The sequence below is a fragment of the Phyllobates terribilis genome, unplaced genomic scaffold (genome assembly GCF_046119375.1).
Source record: "Phyllobates terribilis strain yellow unplaced genomic scaffold, ASM4611937v1 Scaffold_1__5_contigs__length_1240528914, whole genome shotgun sequence".
In the NCBI taxonomy this organism is placed as follows: domain Eukaryota; kingdom Metazoa; phylum Chordata; class Amphibia; order Anura; family Dendrobatidae; genus Phyllobates; species Phyllobates terribilis.
This window is the reverse complement of record NW_027362761.1, coordinates 788,065,243-788,091,520: the sequence shown is the minus strand read 5'-3', so window position 1 is coordinate 788,091,520 and position 26,278 is coordinate 788,065,243. Positions and strand designations below refer to the sequence as shown.

Below are 26,278 nucleotides of genomic sequence, written 5' to 3'. Positions count from 1 at the left end.
TCAGGCAAGCAAGCAGGTAAGCGGATAACAGGCAGGAATCAGACAGCAAACTGGCAGGAAACTGGCAGGTAACTGGATACGGGACCTGAGGGCTGAAGCAGAGTAGTGAACAGTGCAACAACATTGCTCGGGCACCTCCATTTTGGAGGAGGTGCCTTATATATGGAGGGATCCTCCGGCCATTGGCCGGGGACTCCTTAGGGCGGCGCGCGCGGCCCCTTTAAGAGAGGGGGAGCGCGCGCGCGCGCGCCCTAAGCACAGTGACCGGGGGAGAGCGGGCGCTGCAAGCAGAGCTGGAGGAAGCCGCCGGGCACGGAGCAGAGAGGTGAGGGGAACAACGTCCCTGCCTAGCAGGAGGCAGGGACGCCGACGCTACAGGACCTTTCCTTGGGTCTACCAATTCTCTTTCTGGGCCCCTGGTCCTATACTTGGTCAAGTTTGGCAACTCTTTCCCCTTCTTCTTCAGGGGGAGTAGATCCTCCTGATCTGTCCGGGTTTTCTATGCTATTCCTGAATTAATAGCCATCTCGGACTCCGGTGTCCGGGTGAGCTAAAGGGATAATAGTTTTATCTCTTTCTTTCTCCTTCTAGCCTCCGTCCCTCTATCAAGGGCGCTTCACAACACAGACCTGATCCTAGTTCAGGGCTTAACTGGTCCTCAGCCAACAGCTCTGTGTCTCTCCTCCTTCATCCCTCACAAGATTAACTGCCGCTTTGCTGTCTCCCTGGAAACTGACTCCTCCCCTCAGACCTGGGGTGGAAGGTGTTGTGTGTGCCCAAGTGTACATCTCTCCCTGTACCTATGGATCCTGTGGTAATCCCCCGCAGGGGTGCCACATTAGTACCTGGGCAAAAGTGTAAAGTGAGGCCCCAAATACTAACATATTGCACCATCACACAGAAACATTTCGGTTGCATTTACTGTACATAAGTTGAGTTCAGGCTGTTAAACAAGTACGATTGTCAATATTCAAATCATTTGGCATTTGATTATCTACACCTTTATATAGGCTAATGAAGAACGATGGGCACAGAACGATCACTAGTAGGTCGATCAGTCCCAATACAGTATCATGTTGTCAGCAACACATCTGCAGTTTACACCCTGCGATGCGCTGCTGAGAACAATGATTTTTGTTCCCACATAAACAATCCAATCACCGAATAAATGACCATCATTTGCTTGTTCATTGGGAGATTGCTGACATGTTTACACCTATGAACTCTAGTGTGCACTGCCGGTATGTATAAATGTGGATGCTGTGCGTATATACAGTACAGACCAAAAGTTTGGACACACCTTCTCATTTAAAGATTTTTCTGTATTTTCATGACTTTGAAAATTGTACATTCACACTGAAGGCATCAAAACTATGAATTCACACATGTATGTATACACACAGCACATACATGCTTAGATTACATAGATACATGTATACAGAGAGCACATACATACAAATACATGTATGCACAGAGCACATACATACAGAAACATGCATACACAGCACAGGACATTCATATAGACTGATGCACACATGGCACATACATACACACTATACAGTCTCCTCTTGTTCAGTTCTTCTAGACTCCTGCATGGTACAGGACCTGTGAAGGCATCATGGTCTCATGACCATGATGTCACCAAATGTCCTGAAGCACTCTCAACATCGGAAACAACACTGATAATGCAGAACTGCTATTTACAATTTAGTTTCTGCTGTAAATGCTGGTGGCGCTTGAAAAGTGGGGGCCCCAGGCAATTGCCCAGTTTGCCAAACCCCCACCATTGCTGTCCCTGGTCCCATCCCACTGAAATCAGCTAACTTTCATCTAATGTGTATGGTGACCTTAAGGCTTTTGCTAACTATACCTGCTACTCCCTGCTATATAGCATACTGTTTATAACTTGCATGCTGCTGAAAAGACAACAGTCCATAGGCCTAGGGCACAGTCAAAAGTTAGGCTAATTTTGCATCCAACACGGTCCGCAAAAAAACATGGACGTCCAAAGAGCCCCATAGCATACCTCCCAACTTTGAAAAGTAAGAAAAAGGGACATATACTGCCTATTGCAGCAATTTTTATTTTATGTAAGCCAATACCCTAACCTTGCCCAGTTCTGTGTATGTGCCCCCACAGAAATATTGCTCCTAAGGAAGCCTAATAGTGTTGAAAAACACTATGGTACTCCTTTTGTGGCCCCCACAGTGCTCCTCATACAGTATAATACTCATACAGTGTCTACCACACATAGTATGATGCCCCCACAGTGCTCAACACACACAGTATGATGCCCCACAGACCCCCCACTCAGTATGATGACCCCTACTGCACACTGGAAACAGTATGATTCCTCCACAGTATACTTCCATGCACACAGTAAGATGCAACCTCACAGTACTTTCTCCTACACAGAGTATGTTGCCTCCACAGTGCCCATCACACAATATGATGCCCCCAAAGACCTCCCCACACAGTATGCTGCCCTCCCGCAGAGCAGACACCTCCGACATATAGTATAATCTCCCTCAGACACCTCATATGATCCCCCCACAGACACCTCCCACATACAGAATGATATCTCCCATGAACGTCTCCCACACACACACATTACAATAACCCCCACAGATCCCCCACACAGTATAATTCCCCCACACCACCAAAGTATGATGCGCTCCACAGAACCCCTACACACTGACCCCCACAGTGCACACTGCTTTGCTACATCAACACAAAAAATATGCTAAATAAACATACACAACTCTGCTACATCAACACACAAAGCTCTGCTACATCAATACACAAATACACACATATAGGTCTGCTACATCAACACGCACAACTCTGCTACATCAAAATGTGCACTTACCCTGTTAAGTAATACATATACAAACACATATACACACCTTGCCTTTGCATCCGGCTCCTCATCTCCGCTGCTAATCATGGAACCTAAAGGTCCTGGCAGAGCATTCAGTTTCTAGATAGACTGAATGGTGCAGGAGGAATATGACAGCTCCTTGCTCCACCAATATATTCAACATTATCTGTGACTTTACAACATAGATATAGCTGAAGTCGGGATATGTCCCTAAGCTCCTGGGACAGCAGGACAGATCTGTAAACTCAGAAGAGTCCTGCTGGGTCTGGGACAGCTGGGAAGTAGAGGTGAAACCAGAAGTTTACATACACTATATAAAGAGACACACATGCATGTTTTTCTCAATATCTGACATGAAATCAGAATAAACCTTTCCCGCTTTAGGTCAATTAGGATTACCATAATTTTTAATATTTGCCAAATGCCAGAATAATGAGAGAGAGAGAATGTTTTAAGGAATTTTTATTACTTACTGCAAAGTCAAAAATTTACATACATTTCATTAGTATTTGGTACCATTGCCCTTAAACTGAATGACTTGGGATATCCTTCCACAAGCTTCTCACAATAGTTGGTCGGAATTTGGGCCCATTCCTCCTGACAAAACTGGTGTAACTGATCCAGGTTTGTAGGTCGCCTTGCTCGCACCTGCCTTTTCAGCTTTGCCCATAAATTTTCAATAGGATTGAGACCAGGGCTTTGTGATGGCCACTCCAAAACATTGACTTTATTATCCTTAAGCCACTTTGCTACCATTTTGGCAGTATGCTTCAGGTAATTGTCCATTGGGAAGACCCATTTCCACCCAAGCTTTAACTTCCTGGCTGATGTCTTGAGATGCTGCTTCAGTATTGCCACATAATCTTCTTTTCTCATGATTCCATCTATTTTGTGAAGTGCACCAGTCCCTCCTGCAGCAAAAAAACCCCACAACATGATGCTGCCACCCCGGTGTTTCACAGTCGGGATGGTGTTCTTCAGCTTCCAAACTTCTCCCTTTTTCCTCCAAATGTAACGATGGTCATTATGCCCAAAAAGTTCAATTTTAGTTTCATCAGACCACAGGACATGTCTCCAAAAATTAAGGTCTTTGTTCCTGTGTGCATTTGCAAACATTAATCTGGCTTTCTTATTTCTTTTGGAGTAATGGCTTCTTCCTGGCAGAGTGGCCTTTCAGCCCATGTTGATACAGTACTCATTTCACTGTGGTTATTGACAGAATCTTACCAGCTTCTGCCATCATCTTCACAAGGTCTTTTGCTTTTGTCCTTGAGTTGACATGCACATGTCGGACCAAAGCACATTCATCTCTGGGACACAGAACCTGTCTCCTTCCTTAGCGGTATGATGGCTGGACATTCCCATCTTGTTTGTACTTGTGTATAATTGTTTGTACAGATGAATGAGGCACCTTCAGGTATCTTGAAATAGTACCCAAGGATGAGCCAGACTTGTGCTAGTCCACAATTCTCTTCCTGATATCTTGGCTGATTTCTTTAGACTTTCCCATGATGCTACACAAATAAGCAGTGTGTTTCAGGTGTGCATTAAAATACATACACAGGTGTGTCTCTAATTAACTCAGATGTTGCCCAGAAAACTATTAGAAGCTTCCAAACACATGACATCATCATATCGACAGTCCAAAATTGTTTAAAGGCATAGTAATCTTAGTGTATGCAAACTTTTGACTTTGCAGTGAGTAATAAAAATGCCTTAAAACATTCTCTCTCTCATTATTCTGGCATTTGGCAAATATTAAAAATTATGGTAATCCTAATTGACCTAAAACGGGAAAGGTTTATTCTAATTTCATGTCAGATATTGAGAAAAACATGCATGTGTGTATTTTTATATAGTATATGTAAACTTCTGGTTTCAACTGTATGTATTATGTGAATGAGTTCTATTTGTGAAAAACACTGATAAAACATGTACAGTATGTGATCCACGGGCATTTGAATGAGGCAATACACACCTGCATCTGTGGTTTGCCAGCATCAGGTTTATTGTTCGGAATAATGTATATAACTACCGATTGTGAAAAATGTGGTCTGGCCATAGCTGTGTTTGTAAAGTCTGAGCATTGCAATCTGGGAAATTAAGCTATGAGAACACGATTTAGGAAGTGATATGATCAGGATGACAGACAGAAATTAGATAGGTTAGAAAGTACTGTATGAAAAATTCACAAATATTGTTTGAAAGTTAGTCAACTTAGAGGGTAGTGAAACTATTTAATGTGCTTTCTTACGATAGTAGTATTAATAATAACATGAAGAAATTCCTATGCATTCCCATTCCCCAATGCCAAAAATGAAAATTACAAGGAAAAACTATAGATGAAGTTTGAATTGTTTTTTTGCATTTACTAAATCCTTTTTCTTTAGATGTGGTTATGAATGGGAACAATTTAGTTCAAATACAGTATGTGTCCTAGTGTTTTTACAGATAATGAAGTCCTTGACCTATCACTACTGTAAAGACTGTAAAAATAGTGCTGCAAAATAACTTGTTAGGGTATGTGCACACGATGCAGAAACGCTCCGGATTCTTCCTGAGCATTTCTGCATCTCCCTGGCAGGAAAAAACGCATGTGGATTGTACATGCGGATTGTACATGCGGTTTCCTGCCAGGGACATGCGGAAATGAAGCGGTCTTCACTTTCATTTCCGCATGCGGGTTGACAAGCGCTTCTCAAGCGATTTTAGCATCACTTGGAAAGTGCTTGACAACTTCACACTATATAAATCCATGCAACCGGCATGGATTTATATAGTGTGTGAATGTCAAAAAATAAAAAATAAATATATAATTTACCCTCTGATGGCCCCCGGTGTCCTGCTTCGCACGGTCCCGGCTACCGGCAGTGAAGACTGAAGGACCTGCTGACGTCAGCGTCACGTGACCCGTCACATGACTCTGATGTCAGCGAAGGTCCTTCTTCATTCAACCGCGAAGTGCCGGGAACCAAGCAGGAGCGCTGCGCGGGCCGTCAGAAGGTGAGTATATATATATTTTTTATTTTATTCTTTTTTTTTTTAATGGTACCTGGGTCTGGATGAGAGTCCTCTCATCCACACCCGGGTACCATCCGCACATTAGACCGCATGGAATGCGCATCAACATATATAGTGATGCGGATTCCATGCTGTCTAATGCAAGTCAATGGCGCCAAAAAAAGCAGCGTTTCCGCAAAATTAATGGACATGCTGCGGATTTTTGAGCGCAGCGTTTACGCTGCGGAAAAATCCGCATCATGGGCACAGCACATGCGGATTTCAATTGGGGAACATTGCTGCCCTTCTACCATGCGTTTTTCGTGCGTTTCCGCAACTGCAAAAACGCCGCGGAAACGCATGAAAAACGCATCGTGTGAACTCAGCCTTACAGTACTTTTTATAGTTAAAGTGGCCTTCTGTTTCACAATAAAAAAATTATAATAAATGCATAAATCATAGTTAAAATGCCTTGTGCAGAGGCATAACTAAGGGGTTCACATCTGGGTGGGTGGGGTGGAACTTCTGAGTGGGACCCTAACCAGGTAACCATGTTTATAACTACAGTGGCGCACCCTAGTGGGTTTAGGGGAATCTCAGCAGATGACCATGGTGTAACTGAAAATTAATCTCTCTACAAAGACCAACACTGATATTACCGCCATACAGTGACCATATAGTGGTAGATACTAGTCCTGCAGAACATATAAGTGATTACAGTGCAGTTATAGATGGTGACTTACAGCTGACATTTTTTCTTAATGAATCAGGAGCATCTGAAAAGTGGTGTGCGCCTTCATGTGCTCATCAACACAAATCTTACACCTATCAAAGACTGGAATAAGGTTTGTGACGTGAGTAACGCTGCCGTCCATCATGAATTTGATGAGCTGGGGTTAAGCCGCCGTCCCGCCTCAGCTCTGCCCACTTTGTTGCAGTTGAGCTGGGAAAAATTGGCATGAGAAAATGAAGTTGCAAAATTTTAGCGCAGCCTCACATTCTACCAATATTTTGTAACTTTTCAAAGCTTTTCACGCCAGAATTCTGGTGTATACAGTGGTGGCCAAAAGTATTGGCACCCCTGCAATTCTGTCAGATAATACTCAGTTTCTTCCTGAAAATGATTGCAATCACAAATTCTTTGGTATTATAATCTTCATATAATTTGTCTTCAATGAAAAAAACACAAAAATAATTATCCTAAAGCCAAATTGGATATAATTCCACACCAAACCTAAAAAAGGGGGTGGACAAAAGTATTGGCACTGTTTGAAAAATCATGTGATGCTTCTGTGTCACCCCAGGCCTGGATGCCACAAATATTAAAGGCTGTGTCTGAGAGCAGGAGGGAGGTCCCCTGGTTAGGGACCATTAGCATGCAGCACCTCCTGTCCCAGGCCAATAGGGGGAGCTGTCTGCCCCTATAAAAGCTGGAACTGGGGCAGGGTAAGGGAGACCAGAACCCACTTCTGAAGTGAGCAGAAGGGTTCTCAGAGGAAGGGACAGGTCAGCAGCAGCTGAGGAGTCCGTGAGGCAAAGGAGAAACTGCAAGCCAGGGACAGAGGCGACGAGAGCTGGTCCTGGCAGAGAACCAATCTAACCGGATATTGGGGTCCGAGGCTGCCCGGGTTATCAAGCCCAGCAGCAGAGAACCAACCCGCGAGGGATTTCAGGTCCCTTGGCCTAAGAAGCCTGGAGGCTCCGCCACACAGAAGGACCAGTACAGCGAGGAGAAAGCAAAAGGTACCCAAGGCCCGAGTCGCGAGCCATACAGGCGAGAAGTACACGGCCAGCTCAGGGATGTGGGCTATTACACCACGAAAAGGGGGATAGTCAGAAAGAGCATAGAGAGAACGGTAGGCCTACACACTCACCCTGACCAGTGGGGCTCGCCCGAATGCTCTCAGACACCCAGGCCCATTCCTAACCAGTACCACAGTTGGGTCATTAATAATACCTACAATAAAGACCCTGGACTGTTTGAAGTGGACTCTGAACTCTTACTATTGCGGCCTGCACTATCACCCCCAGCATCCACCTACACTGCCCTGAGGCTACACTCTTCCCATGGGGAGTTATCCTACCCCTGTGCTGCATACCAACACCAGCCTCAGCGGTCTGCCTTGCAGCGGCGGTTATCCCTGACCGCAATCCACGGGTGGCGTAGTCGGACATTCAAAACACTGATAAATAGACTGCCACCATTTGGTCTGACCACCCTGAGCCATGGGATCAGGTTGCCACTACTACCCCCATCAGCACCGTACACTAGAAGGCCCAGGGGGCGAGTCAGCTTTGGCGTAGTCGGCAGGATTGTGACCAACCCGCCACAAACGGGTATTGCGTGCCTGAAAAAGACTTTATACTTACCTGAGTGAAGTTTCCCGCCATTCGGGGCCATTTCCCGCCATCCGGAGCCGTTTCCCGCCATCGGGCGCCATCTTCGGGACGCCGCGCGGGAAGAAGAGGGGCGTGGACGTCAAAAACGCACGAGACCTGAAGCCCCGCCCTGTGCAAGGTCCTAGAAGGAGATCCAGCGGACGCCGACGTCATCACCGAGCGACGCAAGGTCCTCGCCCAGAGCATCGCGAGCGGAGCCATGGCCTACAGAAGAGGATCGCCGGAAGGTAGGCCACGGTTAACTAGGGGGGAGGAAGATGTCGGACGCGGAGGGATCCTCTACCACCAGCGTAGCCGCTGCAGCTGTGATGCCGTTTTCCATGCCCTATATCCCCGGAGCGGCCTGGTGCCACAGTATGCCGGCGAGTCGCATACGTTGGGCGACTTTAAAAAAAGGATGTATAGCCTGTTCAAAGTTTATCCCCTGACAGAAGAACAGAAAGTAAGCATACTGATAGGGCAGTTAACTGGTGCAGCCCAGCGGGAGGTAAAGTCTTGGACAGCTGAGGAGAAAAGGACTGTAAGGGGGGTTCTGACCCGTCTACGGAACACCTTTGACACCCGTACCTCAGCTGAAATCAAAATGCGGTTCTATGGATGTAAGCAACGAGTTCAAGATAGCATCAGAGATTATGCCCTAAATTTACAGGAAGCCTTGGGAGCAATCAAACAAGCTGATCCTGGCAGCGTGCAGGATACAGATAAACTATTGACTGACCAGTTCATAGAAGGTCTGCTGTCCAGCGCCCACAGAACCCAGCTGCGCCTCATGGCCCTACAGAACCCCGATTTGACTTTTGCACAGTTCAAAGATAGGGCCATCCGGGTGCTCCGAGAACCCGCACCAGGTGGCGCTGTAGCTTCCCGGCGCCCTGCCATCACTTACCACCAGGGGGCGGCCCCCTACCCCGCAGACCTTGTGGGGGCTGATGGGCAGGCCCTAAATCCATCCCCGCCTGCAGACCTGCACCATCAGGTCCAAGAACTAACAAAGAGTGTTGCTGCATTGACCAGGACCGTACAGTCATTACAGATGGACCCGTCAGGACCAATCAAGCTGGCTTCTAGTCCGGAGGATGTCCCGTGGCGTCGACAGAGGAGGATCCCGTCATTCAGAGGGAGGCCCGCCGATCGTTACACTGAGGATGGACAGCCGATTTGCCGCCGTTGCAGCCAGCCGGGACACGTAGCCAGGTACTGTACTTTAAATGGGTCCGACCTGGGACAGAGGGCCAAACCCCAGGCATAAGGTCATCAGGCCCATCTAATTGGCGTGATAAGTACGTAGGGGGACACCCGGTTTTACCCGTAGTGCTGGACGGTATCCCCATGAGTGCACTGCTGGACACCGGGTCCCATGTGACTACCATCCCCTATGTACTTTTCAAGCAGTACTGGAGTGACACTGATATAACCCGTTATCCAGACGATGACTTGAGCATCATCGCCAGCAATGGTCAACCCGTGCCGCAAGTGGGGTTCAGAGAGATGACCATTAAGATTGGTAAGGTTGAACTGCCGGCACAGGGAGTGATCATTGTGGACATTGACCGTCAAGAAAGTCACCCTAAAATAACCTTGGGTACTAACGTGATTGAAAATTGTCTTTCAGAAGTAATTGTAATTTTGCAGCAGGTGACGATGAATGCGAGTTCCAGCCAACAGAGAGTCCTCCAGAAAGAGATAAGAGCCCTGATGAGACGGCAACAGGTAGAACTGTCTGGTGGTGAGATCGGTAGCGTGAGGATGAGCGACCCGTTCCCCATTGCCATGCCTCCCAAAAGTGAAATGATGATCTGGTGTCGGACTGCAATCGGGTTAATAGGGAGAGACTACCAAGCCATGGTAGTACCCGTGTACTCAGACAGCTGGCCCACCATTTTGACAGCCCAGGGGGTGGTTGATGTCCGCCATGGAAGGGTGCCCGTCCGGATCTTAACATTGGGGAAAGGGAAGTACATTTGCCCCGGTACACTACATTAGCCAAATTGTTTGCTGTCGAACACAATGCTCTCAGGGTCGTGGAACCCTTGCCTCCATCTCCACCGGTGGAAGATAATGGCTCCCAGAAACACAAGGAGGACTGGTGCCAGAAACTCCATGTGGGTGCTGACTCCACTCCCCTGCACCAAAAACAAGGAGTATACCGGGTGGTTCAGGAGTACGAGAGAATCTTTAGTAAGCACCCGCTAGACTTCGGCAGAGTGAAAGGGGTAGAACACCACATCCCCACGGGGAGCCACCCACCAATAAAAGAGAGACACAGACCTGTACCCCCTGCACATTATCAGAACGCAAAGGGCATGCTGAGAGAAATGAAAGAAGCGGGAGTCATTAGAGACAGCTGTAGCCCATGGGCAGCCCCGTTGGTTCTGGTAAAAAAGAAAGACGGTACCATGAGAATGTGCGTGGACTATAGAAAGGTCAATCGTATCACCCATAAAGACTCGTACCTGTTACCTAGGATAGAGGAGTCTTTAGCCGCACTAAGATCAGCTAACTTCTTCTCTACTTTGGATCTTACTAGCGGGTACTGGCAGGTTCCTGTGGCAGAGGCTGACAAGGAGAAGACCGCCTTCACCACCCCGATGGCATTAAGTGAATTCAACTGTATGCCATTCGGGCTCTGCAACGCACCCGGGACCTTCCAGAGGCTGATGGAATGCTGTCTAGGGCACCGAAACTTTGAGACGGTCCTACTTTACCTGGACGACGTGATTGTCTATTCGAAGACTTACAAGGACCATCTAAAGCACCTGGCCGAGGTGTTTGAGGCCCTGGCAGGCTTTGGCATGAAAGTGAAACCCTCCAAGTGCCATCTGTTAAAGCCGAAGGTACAATACATGGGACACGTGGTGAGTGCAGAAGGAGTAGCCCCCGACCCTGACAAAATCACGGCAATAAAGAACTGGCCAAGCCCCTCTAACATAAAAGAAGTGAGGCAGTTCCTCGGGTTGGTAGGCTACTACCAAAGGTTCATCCCCAGGTTCACCAAGATGGCAGCCCCTATGCAGGACCTCCTTATAGGACAATCTAAGACCAGAAGCCAAAAGCCACCCTTCAAGTGGGACAAGCCGGAAGAGGAGTCCTTCCGCCAGCTGAAGATGGCTCTCACAGGGGATGAGATCCTGGCCTACCCCGATTATGGCCAGCCTTTTATCCTCCACACAGACGCCAGTAATGTGGGGCTGGGAGCCGTACTGTCACAGAACCAACAGGGCAGAGAAAGGGTGATCGCGTACGCCAGCCGGAAGCTGAGTTCCACCGAGAGAAACCCGGAGAATTACAGCTCCTTTAAGCTGGAGTTCTTGGCAGTGGTGTGGGCCGTAACGGAACGTTTCAAGCATTACCTGGCCTCTGCGAAGTTCACTGTGTACATGGACAACAATCCGTTGACGCATCTGGACTTGGTCCCCTAGAGCAGCGGTGGATGGCCCGGCTAGCAAATTATGACTTCACCATCAAGTACCGGGCAGGCCGAGCCAATGCCAATGCAGATGCCCTATCGAGAATGCCCCACTTGCCCGATGAGGGAGAAGATCCAGACGAGCTGGAGGAAATAGAGCTCCCTGCATTCCACCGGTATGGGGCCACTCAGTACTCCCACTGTGTAAGAGACAAAGACTTGACCACCGTCATGTTCAATCCCTTACCTCACCACGGCTGGGGACCCTGCAATTTGCCTGGTGACCCAGGCAGACGCTCGCCCTGGCCCGGACGCTCCAGAGGAAGCCAAGCAGTTATGGAAGGAGAAAAGCAGGCTATTCCTCTACGAAGGTAAGCTGTGCAGAAGGCTTGTCAACCACCGGACGCACGAGCTGACCTGGCAGGTAGTGGTCCCGAGACGAGATGCAGCAATGGCCCTGGAGGCCTACCATGACAGAGCGGGACACTTCGGGTGGAAGAAACTGGAGTTCCTACTGAGAGAGCGGTTCTACTGGGTCCGGTATGAGAGGGGCCAAAGAGAAGTGGTGCAGGGACTGCGGCCCATGTAACCTCAGAAGGAAGGACGGTACCAGCCAGAAGACACCCTTGAGGCCCATCGTCACCAGGCAGCCTCTTGAGCTGGTAGCTCTGGACCATGTGAAACTGGCTCCAAGCCGGTCGGGCTACGTCTATGCCCTGACAATAGTGGACCACTATTCCCGGTTCCTGGTGGTGGTCCCCATTAAAGACTTGACAGCCCAAACAGCGGCCAGAGCCTTCCAACAACACTTCTGCCATCCACACGGGTATCCGGAACAGGTCTTGACAGATCAAGGTCCAGCGTTTGAAGTCTTCCAGGAGTTCTGCAACCTCTACGGCTGTAAGAAGATTCGGACAACGCCTTACCACCCACAAACAAACGGGCTGTGTGAGAAAATGAATAATATCGTCATTGATCTCCTCAAGACGTTGCACCTGGAAAAAAGCAGCCTGTGGCCGGAGAAGCTGCCAGACCTGATAGACTTATACAACCATATCCCGGTGAATGCTACAAATTGCACCCCGGCTTACCTGATGCGAGCAAGACCAGGTAAACTGCCGATAGACCTGGAGATGGGAGTCCTGACACCCGAGGACACCTCCCCAGGCGCGGACTGGGATACGGAACAAGAAGGTACAGGAGAGTGTGGAGAGGAGTTTGGCTCAAGCGAGAGAAAAGCAAGAGAGGCTCTTCAACCAACACGCCCCTGCTGGTCCCCTGGAACCTGGTGAGCAGGTCCTGAAGCGGAAGAGAAGGCTTCACAAGCTAGATGACCAGTGGGAGAGCGACCCGTACACAGTACTGCAGTCCGACGACAAGAACCCGAAGGTATGTGTAATTACCAAGGATGGAGGAGAAACCACTAGCACCGTCTCCAGAGACCCCCTAAAAAGGTGCCCCGAGCAACTACAGAGTGCAGGAGAAGATCAAGATGACTTTGAACCTGCAGTGGACAAGGAAGAAATGATCAGCACAGTTCTTGGAGAGTTCCCCCGGTCCTGGACTTGGATAAATGATGCAATAGTGGTACTCATCCTACACTCCCTTCAGCCAACCCAGCAGGAGCCTACAGGAGAGCAGGAAGAACAAGAGGAACAAGCAGCCCCAGAGGCAGAAGAACCCATGCCAGCAGCCCAGGAGAGTCAACCCTCTGCTGACAGTGAGCCTGCCATGCCTGCGGTAAACCAAAGGACCCGCAGACAGCTGCCTGCACTGCCTGTAAACCCAGCTAGTAGCTGTACCCTAAATGCTAGTGGGGAAAGCCAGATTAGACCACCACGAGACAGTGGGTTACGCAGGTCGACCCGGAGCACTAGGGGTCAAATACCAGCTCGCTGGAAGATCTAAATGCTGTACATTGCAAATGTTTTGTGTTTGTTACCTGGTTATTAATACTGCTTTTCCAGTTTTTCTAGTTCATTGGACTGACAGGTCATGGACACTAAATGGCCGGAACTGAGTTGTAGATAGTTGCACTTGGTGCCCTCTTGTGAAGATGGCCACGAAAGAAAATCCTGTCCGGCGTGGCCTCCTTGTGGTCCAAAGTAGTTAGCTTTTACCTTGCCGCCACGCCCAAAGCCAGGAACTTGGGGTTTTACAGGTCCCCACACCGTGGAAAACTTCACCTTGTTGGGTGATATGGACACCCGGTCACGGAAGCGCCGTGGCCTTAAGGACAAAATGTATCTGTATATATGTTATGTTACAATTTATACCGTGTATTTGTGTTTCCTGTTTAGTCCGGAGTACTAAATTTTACTAGGGGGGAATGTTTCACCCCAGGCCTGGATGCCACAAATATTAAAGGCTGTGTCTGAGAGCAGGAGGGAGGTCCCCTGGTTAGGGACCATTAGCATGCAGCACCTCCTGTCCCAGGCCAGTAGGGGGAGCTGTCTGCCCCTATAAAAGCTGGAACTGGGGCAGGGTTAGGGAGACCAGAACCCACTTCTGAAGTGAGCAGAAGGGTTCTCAGAGGAAGGGACAGGTCAGCAGCAGCTGAGGAGTCCGTGAGGCAGAGGAGAAACTGCAAGCCAGGGACAGAGGCAACGAGAGCCGATCCTGGCAGAGAACCAATCTAACCGGACATTGGGGTCCGAGGCTGCCCGGGTTATCAAGCCCAGCAGCAGAGAACCAACCCGCGAGGGATTTCAGGTCCCTTGGCCTAAGAAGCCTGGAGGCTCCACCACACAGAGGGACCAGTACAGTGAGGAGAAAGCAAAAGGTACCCAAGGCCCGAGTCGCAAGCCATACAGGCGAGAAGTACACGGCCAGCTCAGGGACGTGGGCTATTACACCACGAAGAGGGGGATAGTCAGAAAGAGCATAGAGAGAACGGTAGGCCTACACACTCACCCTGACCAGTGGGGCTCGCCCGAATGCTCTCAAACACCCAGGCCCATTCCTAACCAGTACCACTGTTGGGTCATTAATAATACCTACAATAAAGACCCTGGACTGTTTGAAGTGGACTCTGAACTCCTACTATTGCGGCCTGCACTATCACCCCCAGCATCCACCTACACTGCCCTGAGGCTACACTCTTCCCGTGGGGAGTTATCCTACCCCTGTGCTGCATACCAACACCAGCCTCAGCGGTCTGCCTTGCAGCGGCGGTTATCCCTGACCGCAATCCACGGGTGGCGTAGTCGGACATTCAAAACACTGATAAATAGACTGCCACCATTTGGTCTGACCACCCTGAGCCACGGGATCGGGTTGCCACTACTACCCCCATCAGCACCGTACACTAGAAGGCCCGGTTCCGGGTACCCCACGGCCCAGGGGGCTAGTCACTTCTCTAATTCGTGTAATTAACAGCACCTGTAACTTACCTGTGGCACCTAACAGGTGTTGGCAATAACTAAATCACACTTGCAGCCAGTTAACATGGATTAAAGTTGACTCAACCTCTGTCCTGTGTCCTTGAGTGTACCACATTGAGCATGGAGAAAAGAAAGAAGACCAAAGAACTGTCTGAGGACTTGAGAAACCAAATTGTGAGGAAGCATGAGCAATCTCAAGGCTACATGTCCATCTCCAAAGACCTGAATGTTCCTGTGTCTTCCGTGCGCAGTGTCATCAAGAAGTTTAAAGCCCATGGCACTGTGGCTAACCTCCCTAGATGTGGACAGAAAAGAAAAATTGACGAGAGATTTCAACGCAAGATTGTGCGGATGGTGGATAAAGAACCTCGACTAACATCCAAACAAGTTCAAGCTGCCCTGCAGTCCGAGGGTACAGCAGTGTCAACCCGTACTATCCGTCGGCGTCTGAATGAAAAGGGACTGTATGGTAGGATACCCAGGAATACCCCACTTCTTACCCCGAGGCATAAAAAAGCCAGGCTGGAGTTTGCCAAAACTTACCTGAGAAAGCCTAAAACGTTTTGGAAGAATGTTCTCTGGTCAGATGAGACAAAAGTAGAGCTTTTTGGGAAAAAGCATCAACATAGAGTGTACAGGAAAAAAAAGAGGCATTCAAAGAAAAGAACACGGCCCCTACAGTCAAACATGGCGGAGGTTCCCTGATGTTTTGGGGTTGCTTTGCTGCCTCTGGCACTGGACTGCTTGACTGTGTGCATGGCATTATGAAGTCTGAAGACTACCAACAAATTTTGCAGCATAATGTAGGGCCCAGTGTGAGAAAGCTGGGTCTCCCTCAGAGGTCATGGGTCTTCCAGCAGGACAATGACCCAAATCACACTTCCAAAAGCACTATAAAATGGTTTGAGAGAAAGCACTGGAGACTTCTAAGGTGGCCAGCAATGAGTCCAGACCTGAATCCCATAGAACACCTGTGGAGAGATCTCAAAATGGCAGTTTGGAGAAGGCACCCTTCAAATATCAGGGACCTGGAGCAGTTTGCCAAAGAAGAATGGTCTACAATTCCAGCAGAGCATTGTAAGAAACTCATTGATGGTTACCGGAAGCGGTTGTTCGCAGTTATTTTGGCTAAAGGTTGTGCAACCAAGTATTAGGCTGAGGGTGCCAATACTTTTGTCTGGCCCATTTTTGGAGTTTTGTGTGAAATGATCAATGATTTGATTTTTGCTTCATTTTCTTTTGTGTTTTTTCCTTGCAAGCAAATTAAATGAAGATAATAATACCAAAGAATTTGTGATTGCAATCATTTTCAGGAAGAAACAGTATTATCTGACAGAATTGCAGGGGTGCCAATACTTTTGGCCACCACTGTAGATGATTCGGGCCCCTAGTTTGTTGTAAAATCATCAGAATGGAACGTAGCACATTAATGAAGTAATTATGACACCAATACAATACTCAACAGTTTCTAAACATAGAATTAGAGTGTTACCTATCATTAAAAGTCATTATTCATTAATAACATTAATAATCTTTTTGTTTAAATGAATAGGTAGCCCCAAAAATATATTTTTTTAAATAATATTAATTTAAAAAAAATAACAATTTTCAGAACCTAAAGAAACAGTTTTTTAGGGCCAGCATTTGTAGTCAGAATATACTAAAGGAACGTTGCCTGCAACGATAAAACCTCAGTTACCAGTTGGTAACATTTTAACAGTTGCTGATTGGTATCTGCTAATATGATTCCGCAGGTTGTGCTCCTTTAGTCAGAACTGTGACTTCAGATACTGTAGCTGTTTTTGTAGCTAAATTTGAGGGATTTTTGTTGTCTGGCTTCACTGTTTTGCCACCTTTTTATGGAGAATATCTCATAAAAATAATGCCAATGCCATCCACCCTTTTGTGGCATTGCTGCAGTTCATTCTAGTGTCATTCTGGTGTCAGCAAGGTCGGGGCCCATTCTTGATCTTCATGGTCACTAGCCTTGCTTATAGTAATTGCACGACAAATGTGAGTGTTGTTAGCCTGGGGCATCCATTCGCAACTGGACAATAACCATAACTGTATCAGCCAAAACATGGTAGAGCAGAGAGCCAAATAATGCCATCCCTGATATCATCTGTCTTGTAATTCACAAGCTGCTTTAAGCATACGGCCTACATAATGCCAAGATCAAGCATGACATGTCAACATCCTGCGTGATTGCCACCACATTGCGCTGCCTACACCGGGCTGCTGCCTTCAAAGGCCAGAAGAGGCCTCAGCCACTCTGCTAGTTGTGGGATTGGCACTATAACTGTTAAAGAGGCACAAAGGTTGGGATTTTGTATTGTACTGTCTAAGAGCACAAAGGGGGCAGTTATTGTTGTTTGGGGCAAAAAAAGGGGCATACATAGAACTGATATCTACCAATATATGTTCACGCTATGCATTTTATTCTGTAACAGTCCAGTGGTATTATTATTTAATCTCTCTATTGATCATAGTTGAATAATTTGGTCCTTGTTTGTTTGTTGGATTGATATTTTTGGTAGTGTTCTAGTGTGTTTTGTTCAGCAACAGTAAGGAGGGAACATTTAATCCCTGTACAGTGGTAATATTTGGTTCATTGTAATAAAGGTTTTTTTTTACCCCTCAAAAAAAAAAAAGCTATAAACTATCCCGATCCTGAGAAAGGAATCTGCAACCCCATCTAAGATGGAGTGGAAGTTCGGCCTTGACTCCATTCATTGTTTGTGGGAGTTGTGATAAAAGCCAAGTGCATTACTCTGCCTCTCTAGCAGTGCCATTGGCATTGAATGAAGTGGAGTCCGCGAATGTCACAGCCTCTGCTTCCCAGGCAGGGCTACATTACTAATAATACAGGATGAATACACAGTTGTGTACAGGAAGAGTTTTTTTAATTTGTAAAGGGTGGGAAGGGAGTCTCAAACTGAATTTTTGCACCAGTATCCATATATCTTCTGCCCATGGCACATATTATACCAGATTGGTAAACTGATTTTTGGGTTTTTCATGAGCTTACTGTAATGCTAAAGTCTCTGATGCGGGCTTCATTTTCCTATGATATACTGTACACTGCACTATATATTTATGTAGTACAGTATATATGGGGCATTTGACAATGTAGCATGTACATTTATTAGCTGGTAATATCCTAATAACATTAAAAATAATAATTTAAAAAATATTATTTATAATTTAATTCCTCATCCTCTGCAGCGGTTCCCAAAAGTCCTGCTATATTGATATCAATTCCATTCATGTGACCTCTGCAGCCAATCTCTGATCTTATCAATGATATTTGCATGTATAGCTTGTGACCGCTTGGACCAATGATTGAATGCACCTGTCATGTGAGTGATGAACATGACATTATTACCGCATGGCGGTCGGACCACCAACCACCCAATGACGCAGGTGTTTCATGTAATGAATGGAAATCAATTAATTAGCTAAGCTCTAAGTTGGTTTTTAAAAATAAAACTTAACGAGCCTTGCCATATAATTTAGGATAAAAGCCAAACCAGAATTTGCAGACACGTGTTTCGGGCTGTTGCCGCTCTTCAGTGCAGAGACAATTGTAGTGAAGAGACAATTTGCATATAAAATAAATATACATAGGTCTGTCTATTTGTTTAATTTTTTATCTTGTCTTTTTTTTCTTCCTACTTTTGCAGCACCAGGCCTCAGGTTAAACACTACAAGGTACTGAAAACAGACCGTGGCTTCACCATCGAATTAGACAGGCCTGTAAGTTTGTATATTTTAAGATTGTTCATTTGTTCTGCATTTGTTATGTAGCATGGCAGATTTAACAAATTTTTCATATACCAAATCAGTACAAAAATAGTAATTTATTTTATGTTATTTATTTATATTGGTATTTTTTATTATTTGTTATAAACATTATAAGCATAAGCATGTATATATATTATACAGTGGTCGCCAAAAGTATTGGCACCCCTGCAAGTCTGTCAGATAATACTCAGTTTCTTCCTGAAAATGATTGCAATCACAAATTCTTTGGTATTATTATCTTCATTTAATTTGTCTTCAATGAAAAAACACAAAAATAATTGTCCTAAAGCCAAATTGGATATAATTCCACACCAAACCTAAAAAAGGGGGTGGACAAAAGTATTGGCACTATTTGAAAAATCATGTGATGCTTCTCTAATTCGTGTAATTAACAGCACCTCTAACTTACCTGTGGCACCTAACAGGTGTTGGCAATAACTAAATCACACTTGCAGCCAGTTAACATGGATTAAAGTTGACTCAACCTCTGTCCTGTGTCCTTGAGTGTACCACATTGAGCATGGAGAAAAGAAAGAAGACCAAAGAACTGTCTGAGGACTTGAGAAACCAAATTGTGAGGAAGCATGAGCAATCTCAAGGCTACAAGTCCATCTCCAAAGACCTGAATGTTCCTGTGTCTTCCGTGCGCAGTGTCATCAAGAAGTTTAAAGCCCATGGCACTGTGGCTAACCTCCCTAGATGTGGACGGAAAAGAAAAATTGACGAGAGATTTCAGCGCAAGATTGTGCGGATGGTGGATAAAGAACCTCGACTAACATCCAAACAAGTTCAAGCTGCCCTGCAGTCCGAGGGTACAGCAGTGTCAACCCGTACTATCCGTCGGCGTCTGAATGAAAAGGGACTGTATGGTAGGATACCCAGGAAGACCCCACTTCTTACCCCGAGACATAAAAAAGCCAGGCTGGAGTTTGCCAAAACTTACCTGAGAAAGCCTAAAACGTTTTGGAAGAATGTTCTCTGGTCAGATGAGACAAAGGTAGATCTTTTTGGGAAAAAGCATCAACATAGAGTGTACAGGAAAAAAAAAAGAGGCATTCAAAGAAAAGAACACGGTCCCTACAGTCAAACATGGCGGAGGTTCCCTTATGTTTTGGGGTTGCTTTGCTGCCTCTGGCACTGGACTGCTTGACCGTGTGCATGGCATTATGAAGTCTGAAGACTACCAACAAATTTTGCAGCATAATGTAGGGCCCAGTGTGAGAAAGCTGGGTCTCCCTCAGAGGTCATGGGTCTTCCAGCAGGACAATGACCCAAAACACACTTCCAAAAGCACTATAAAATGGTTTGAGAGAAAGCACTGGAGACTTCTAAGGTGGCCAGCAATGAGTCCAGACCTGAATCCCATAGAACACCTGTGGAGAGATCTCAAAATGGCAGTTTGGAGAAGGCACCCTTCAAATATCAGGGACCTGGAGCAGTTTGCCAAAGAAGAATGGTCTACAATTCCAGCAGAGCATTGTAAGAAACTCATTGATGGTTACCGGAAGCGGTTGTTCGCAGTTATTTTGGCTAAAGGTTGTGCAACCAAGTATTAGGCTGAGGGTGCCAATACTTTTGTCTGGCCCATTTTTGGAGTTTTGTGTGAAATGATCAATGATTTGATTTTTGCTTCATTCTCTTTTGTGTTTTTTCCTTGCAAGCAAATTAAATGAAGATAATAATACCAAAGAATTTGTGATTGCAATCATTTTCAGGAAGAAACTGAGTATTATCTGACAGAATTGCAGGGGTGCCAATACTTTTGGCCACCACTATATATATACTGCCATTGAAATAAATGATAGATATGATGAACACTTGTGTAATAGATCAGTTTTATATTACTGATCTTCCACTTCCAACTTGAGGATTTATGATTTATTTAACCTGCATAGAGGTTGCCCTGACAAGAATACCATGGTTTAAAGGTTAACTTCACATATGCTGTTTCATTACTTTTTGTAATTTTTTAAATTAATGATGCTTTTTAATATTTTTTTGTATTATTTTATTGAGAAGGCTTAGTGATGATCTGTGTCTTAATGCGGTAGTCTACTCAAGTTTCATTTTTATATAGTTTGCACATAATAATGCACATGTGAAAACTAACTCGTCAAAATGGTATTCTAGTCTACAAATATTATCATCTACAGTATTACTCCTATAAACTAACATAGTCAATGGAAATTAGTATGTCAGTGCCAAATCTTTGTAAGTGCCATAGACTCCGTCAATCCCATAGACTGTGCCATATAGCGGTGGCCAGGGAAAGGTGTATAGAGTAGGCGACGTGCATGTGTCTTGCCACCTCATTCATTGTTTATGTCAGTGACGTTCATAGCCAATAGCTACTCTTGATTTAAAGGGAATCTGTCAGCATGTTTTTGCTATGTAATCTGACATCATTATGAGGTAGGGACAAAGACACCGATTCCAGCGATGCATCACTTATTTTACGAGTGCAGCAGTTATGATAGAGTCATAGTTTTCTCTGCTCAGATTGAGTAGAGCTCAGTTGATGAGCTGTGTATAAGGCTGCGTGCCCACTATGTGTTTTCAAGTGTTTTTGCTGCGGAATTTCCGCAGCGAAAACACTTAAAAAACGCCTGGTAATACGTGTCCCATGGTCCCCAATGATAATCCGCATGTGCTGTGCACATGCTGCGGAAATTTCCACTGCTGATTATCATTGCGGAAAAATACGCAGCATGTCCATTAATTTTGCGGACACGCAGCGTAATCGCCGTCATTGACTTGCATTGGACCGCGTGGCATCCTCATCACTGCATCTGCAGATGCGAATATCACACAGTTCAATGTGCGGATGGTATCCGGGTTTGGAGAATAAGAGACTCTCATCCAGACATGGGTACCATAGAACTTGTTAAAAAAAGGATTTAAAATAAAAAATAAACATTATACTTAAATTCCGATGGCCCCCGGCCCCCTCAGCGATGCGTCTGTTGTATGGGTCGCGGTGGTGTGAAAGGACCTGCCATGACATCATTTAGTCATGTGACATGTCAAGCGACCGCTGACGTCGGCGGTCGCGTGGCCTGTCACATGACTAAATGATGTCATGGCAGGTCCTTAAACACCACCGTGACCGATACAACAGACCGGACGCAGCGGAGAAAACACTGGGGGCCATCGGAAGGTAAGTATAATCTTTATTTTTTATTTTTTTACCATTCTTATTCTTTTTTTTTACCAATTACTTGGTCACACTATATAAATCCATGCCGGCTGCATGGATTTATATAGTGTGACCAAGTTGTCAAGCACTTTTCCAAGTGATGCTAAAATCGCTTGGAAAAGCGCTTTTTAACCCGCATACAGAAATGCATGCAAAAACGCTTGACAAATGCCTCTACCTGGCAGGAAAAACGCATGTAAAATCCGCATGCGTTTTTCCTGCCAGGGAGAAACGGAAAAAAATTCTGCATTGTGGGCACTTAAACTTACCCGCCCACACCACAGCTTTCTGTGTCCTCTGTATAGTGACAGGAAGCTGCTAATCAGTTTTGGGGGGTGGGTTGGACTATCCTGCACGTGCCAAGTTGTCCTGCAATGATAATCTCCTGCTGATAAAACACTGATTTTATTGAAACAGCAAAACACAGCCCAGTAAGTGACACATCCCTGGAATCAGGATCTCTTCCACATTATGGTGTTCTCAAATTACATAGCAACAACCTGGTGACAGATTCCCTTTAATTGATGATAAACTATGGAGAATGTAATATTCCTTTAAGACCGAGAACATCAATACGTTTTCTCAATGGCGTAATTAACCTAATTCAAAAAAAGCAGTTAAACATATGTTAATCTTAACACTGCTTCTTTTTCCGCCTTTTGTTGCATGGAAAACGCTGGAAAAAGTGCTGACAAAATGCTCAAAAGAATGGACCTAATCATATTAGGTAAAGAAGACTTGCTATTCTTACATTCAGGCTTTTGAACCTCTTTTAAACGTTTCAGGTTTCCAAAGGCACCAAGTGTTTAAAAGAAGTGACTTGTCCATTCTTCTGGCGTTTTCTGCTAAGAAAATGCTCAATACTTTACAATACAAGGAAGGCTAAAAAAGATGCGCAGAGACGACCCAGCATCTTTTTTGTGTGTTTTGTCAATGTTTTTGCTTAAAAGCAAAATGTTGGCATTTCTTTAAAAAAAAATGGACGCCTAATGCTCCTGTGACGTCTCTACTCGTAAAGCCCTTTTCTTTACCCTGGGAGATGGAGGACTTGGAGTCGGGTCCTGTGATGGAGAGATGGGGTGCAGCCGTGGCCCGGACCCGACCCGTGCTCATGGCCGTCACATTAAAAAGGATGGTGTGGGCTTATCCGGGTTGAGTGGCTGATTAATGACTACGTCACCTGTGGCACCTGGTGAAGGCCACCAGCGCTGCCGCAGTCCGCTGAGGCATGGTGTTATTGCAGCCAAAGTGTAGTGCCGGCGTCCCTGCCCTCTGCTAGGCAGGGACGCTGCTCCTCTCACCGCTCTGCTCCGTGCCCGGCTTCCTCCCCCCGCTCTGCTGTCAGCGCGCGCTCCGTCCCGGCGTCCTCCTCCTGCTCTGCTCTCAGCGCGCGCTCCTTCCCGGCCCCTGTGCTTAGGGCGCGCGCGCGCGCGCTCCCCTCCTCTTAAAGGGGCCGCGCGCGCCGCCCTAAAGAGTCCCCGGCCAATGGCCGGAGGACTTCATCATATATAAGGCACCTCCTCCAAAATGGAGGTGCCCGAGCAATGTTGTTTGCACCTGTGTCTCACCTGTGCTTCAGCCCTCAGGTCCCGTTGCCAGTTACCTGCCAGTTTCCTGCCAGTTTCCTGCTAGTTACCTGCCAGTACCTGCCAGTTACCTGCCTGATTCCTGCCTGAATACTTGTTACCTGTCTGCCAGTCTGAGGTCCGACGGTCTGCCTTACTACTCCGGTCAGTCTGTCTATGGACCAGCTTGCCCGCTCACCTGGGAGCGCTTCTCCGTTATCTGCCTGCTTGCCAGCCCGGAGGCTCCGTTGTCACGTGCTGTGACCACCAGCTACTCCAGACTCTTGCCCACTCACCTGGGAGCGCATCTCCGTTACCTGCCTGCTTGCCAGCCCGGAGGTCCCGTTGTCACGTGCGGTGACCATCAGCTATTCCAGAGACTCTTGCCCGCTCACCTGGGAGCGCTTCTCCGTTACCTACCTGCCTGCCAGCCCGGAGGTTCCGCCGTCACGTGCCGTGACCACCTGCTATTCCAGAGACTCTCGCTTGCTCACCTGGGAGCACACATCTACCACCTGCCTGCTAGCCTACCCGGAGGCTCTGCCATCACAGGTCGTACCTACCCCTTACCCAGAGACTGCCCTGATCACTTGCCGTAACTCCCTGTCCGTTCACCCAGAGACTGCCACCCGCTCCCTTACAAGGGCCGCCCCCTTGTATAGTAGCTCAGAGGTTCCGCCTCCCGGACCCGTTACAGTCCGCCTCCCGGACCCGTTACAGTTTGCTCGGGCCATGGAACCCGGTGGCACCCAAGCTCCCTCGCTCTCGGACCTCGGTCTTGAACTGTCCCGTCAGAGGTCCCAACAGGAGGCCATCCTGGGTCACCTGCGGAATGTTAATACTCGCCTGAACACTCTGTCTGATCCACCAACAACCTCCGCCAGTGCCATATCTTGCAATCCGGCGGCTCCGCTGCTCACTAATACTATGGTATCCTACCCCGGACCCCGGCTTTCTGCACCTCCTCGCTTCGGAGGCGACCCCGTCCAGGCTCGGGGCTTCTTGAATCAGTGCACCCTGCATTTTGAACTTTTGTCCTACCAGTTTAACTCCGACCGGGCCAAAATTGCCTTCATCATGTCCCATCTCACCGGGGAGGCCCTGGCCTGGCTGAATCCTCTATGGGAGAGAGGAGACCCCCTGGTGTCCAACTTGCCTGCTTTTCTCACGGCTTTCCGGAAAGTCTTCGACGAACCCGGACGGAAGACCTCATCTGCATCATCGTTGCTACGCCTCCGTCAGGGGAGTCTCACCGTGGGCCAATATGCCATACGGTTCCGTACCCTTGCCTCGGAGCTGGCCTGGGATAACGACGCTCTGGTTTCCGTCTTCTGGGAGGGTCTGTCCGGCCGTATTAAAGATGAACTTGCCGGTCGGGACATTCCTACCACTCTCGATGACTTAATAACTCTTGCCACCCGAATTGACCTACGGTTTCAGGAGCGTGCCAAAGAGGTCACCCGTGAGAGAAGGATTCCACGTTTAGCTCCTACTTTCCAGAAACCCGTCATTCCCTCCATCTCTCCCCAGGTACACTCTCCTGAGCCTATGCAGGTCGACCAGACCAAGATGGTCAAAACCCGTCAGGACTCACGCCGTGCCGAGGGGAGCTGCTTCTACTGTGGCAGTAAGGAGCACCGGATCCGTGCCTGCCCGGAGAGGTCGGGAAACGCCTGTGTCTAGGTTCGCTCAGAGAGGTCCACCTAGACAAGAATAAATCCTCTCCATCCCTGCTGTTGTCAGTTTCGATCATCTACGGGGAGAACCGTTATTTCGAACTAGCCCAACTTGACTCTGGAGCAGCCGGGAACCTTATTTCACAGTCCCTGGTTGAGAAATACCGCATCCCCACCAAACCTCTGGCTGTACCCTTGTCTGTCGCTGCCGTGGATGGGGGCCTCTTACCTCGCCCCATTCAACTCATCACCGAATCCATTACCCTGCAGGTGGGAATGCTGCATTCTGAAAGTATCTCCTTTCATGTTCTGCCTGGACTCTCTCACGCCCTCTTGCTAGGTCTGCCCTGGCTCCAGAGACATGCACCCGTGCTAGACTGGCAAACCGGAGAGGTCCTTCGCTGGGGACAAGATTGTCATAAAACCTGCCTGGTTCCCGTCCATCCCGTCCGTCCCTCTCCTACCCCAGCTAATCTACCTGGACTTCCGATTCCTTATTGGTCTTATGCAGATGTCTTTAATAAAAAGGAGGCAGAGACATTACCACCACATAGACCATACGACTGTCCCATCGATCTGCTACCCGGTACTACTCCTCCCCGTGGGCGTATCTATCCTTTATCCGCTGCTGAGACCCGGTCAATGTCCGAATATATTGAGGAGAATCTGGCCAGAGGATTCATCCGGAAATCTACCTCCCCGGCGGGAGCAGGCTTCTTTTTCGTCAAAAAGAAGGACGGCTCTCTCCGTCCCTGTATAGACTATAGAGGCCTAAACCTGATCACGGTGAAGAATAAGTACCCCCTTCCGCTCATTCCAGAATTATTTGATCGTCTGAGGGGGGCTAGGATCTTCACCAAACTGGACCTTCGTGGGGCGTACAACCTGGTTCGTATTCGTCAGGGGGATGAATGGAAGACGGCATTCAACACCCGGGACGGCCACTATGAATACCTGGTAATGCCCT

The 26,278-nt window shown here is 47.3% G+C and overlaps 1 protein-coding gene across 2 annotated transcripts in view; it reads left to right on the top strand.

The window, feature by feature from the left end:
• Nucleotides 1-26,278, top strand: part of STAP1 (signal transducing adaptor family member 1) — a 221,731-nt gene that overhangs the window by 138,434 nt on the left and 57,019 nt on the right. For both annotated transcript variants that reach the window (XM_073637049.1, XM_073637050.1), the window contains exon 7: nt 18,754-18,826. In XM_073637049.1, coding sequence (XP_073493150.1) covers nt 18,754-18,826 — 73 coding nt within the window. The remainder of the gene's footprint in view (nt 1-18,753; nt 18,827-26,278) is intronic.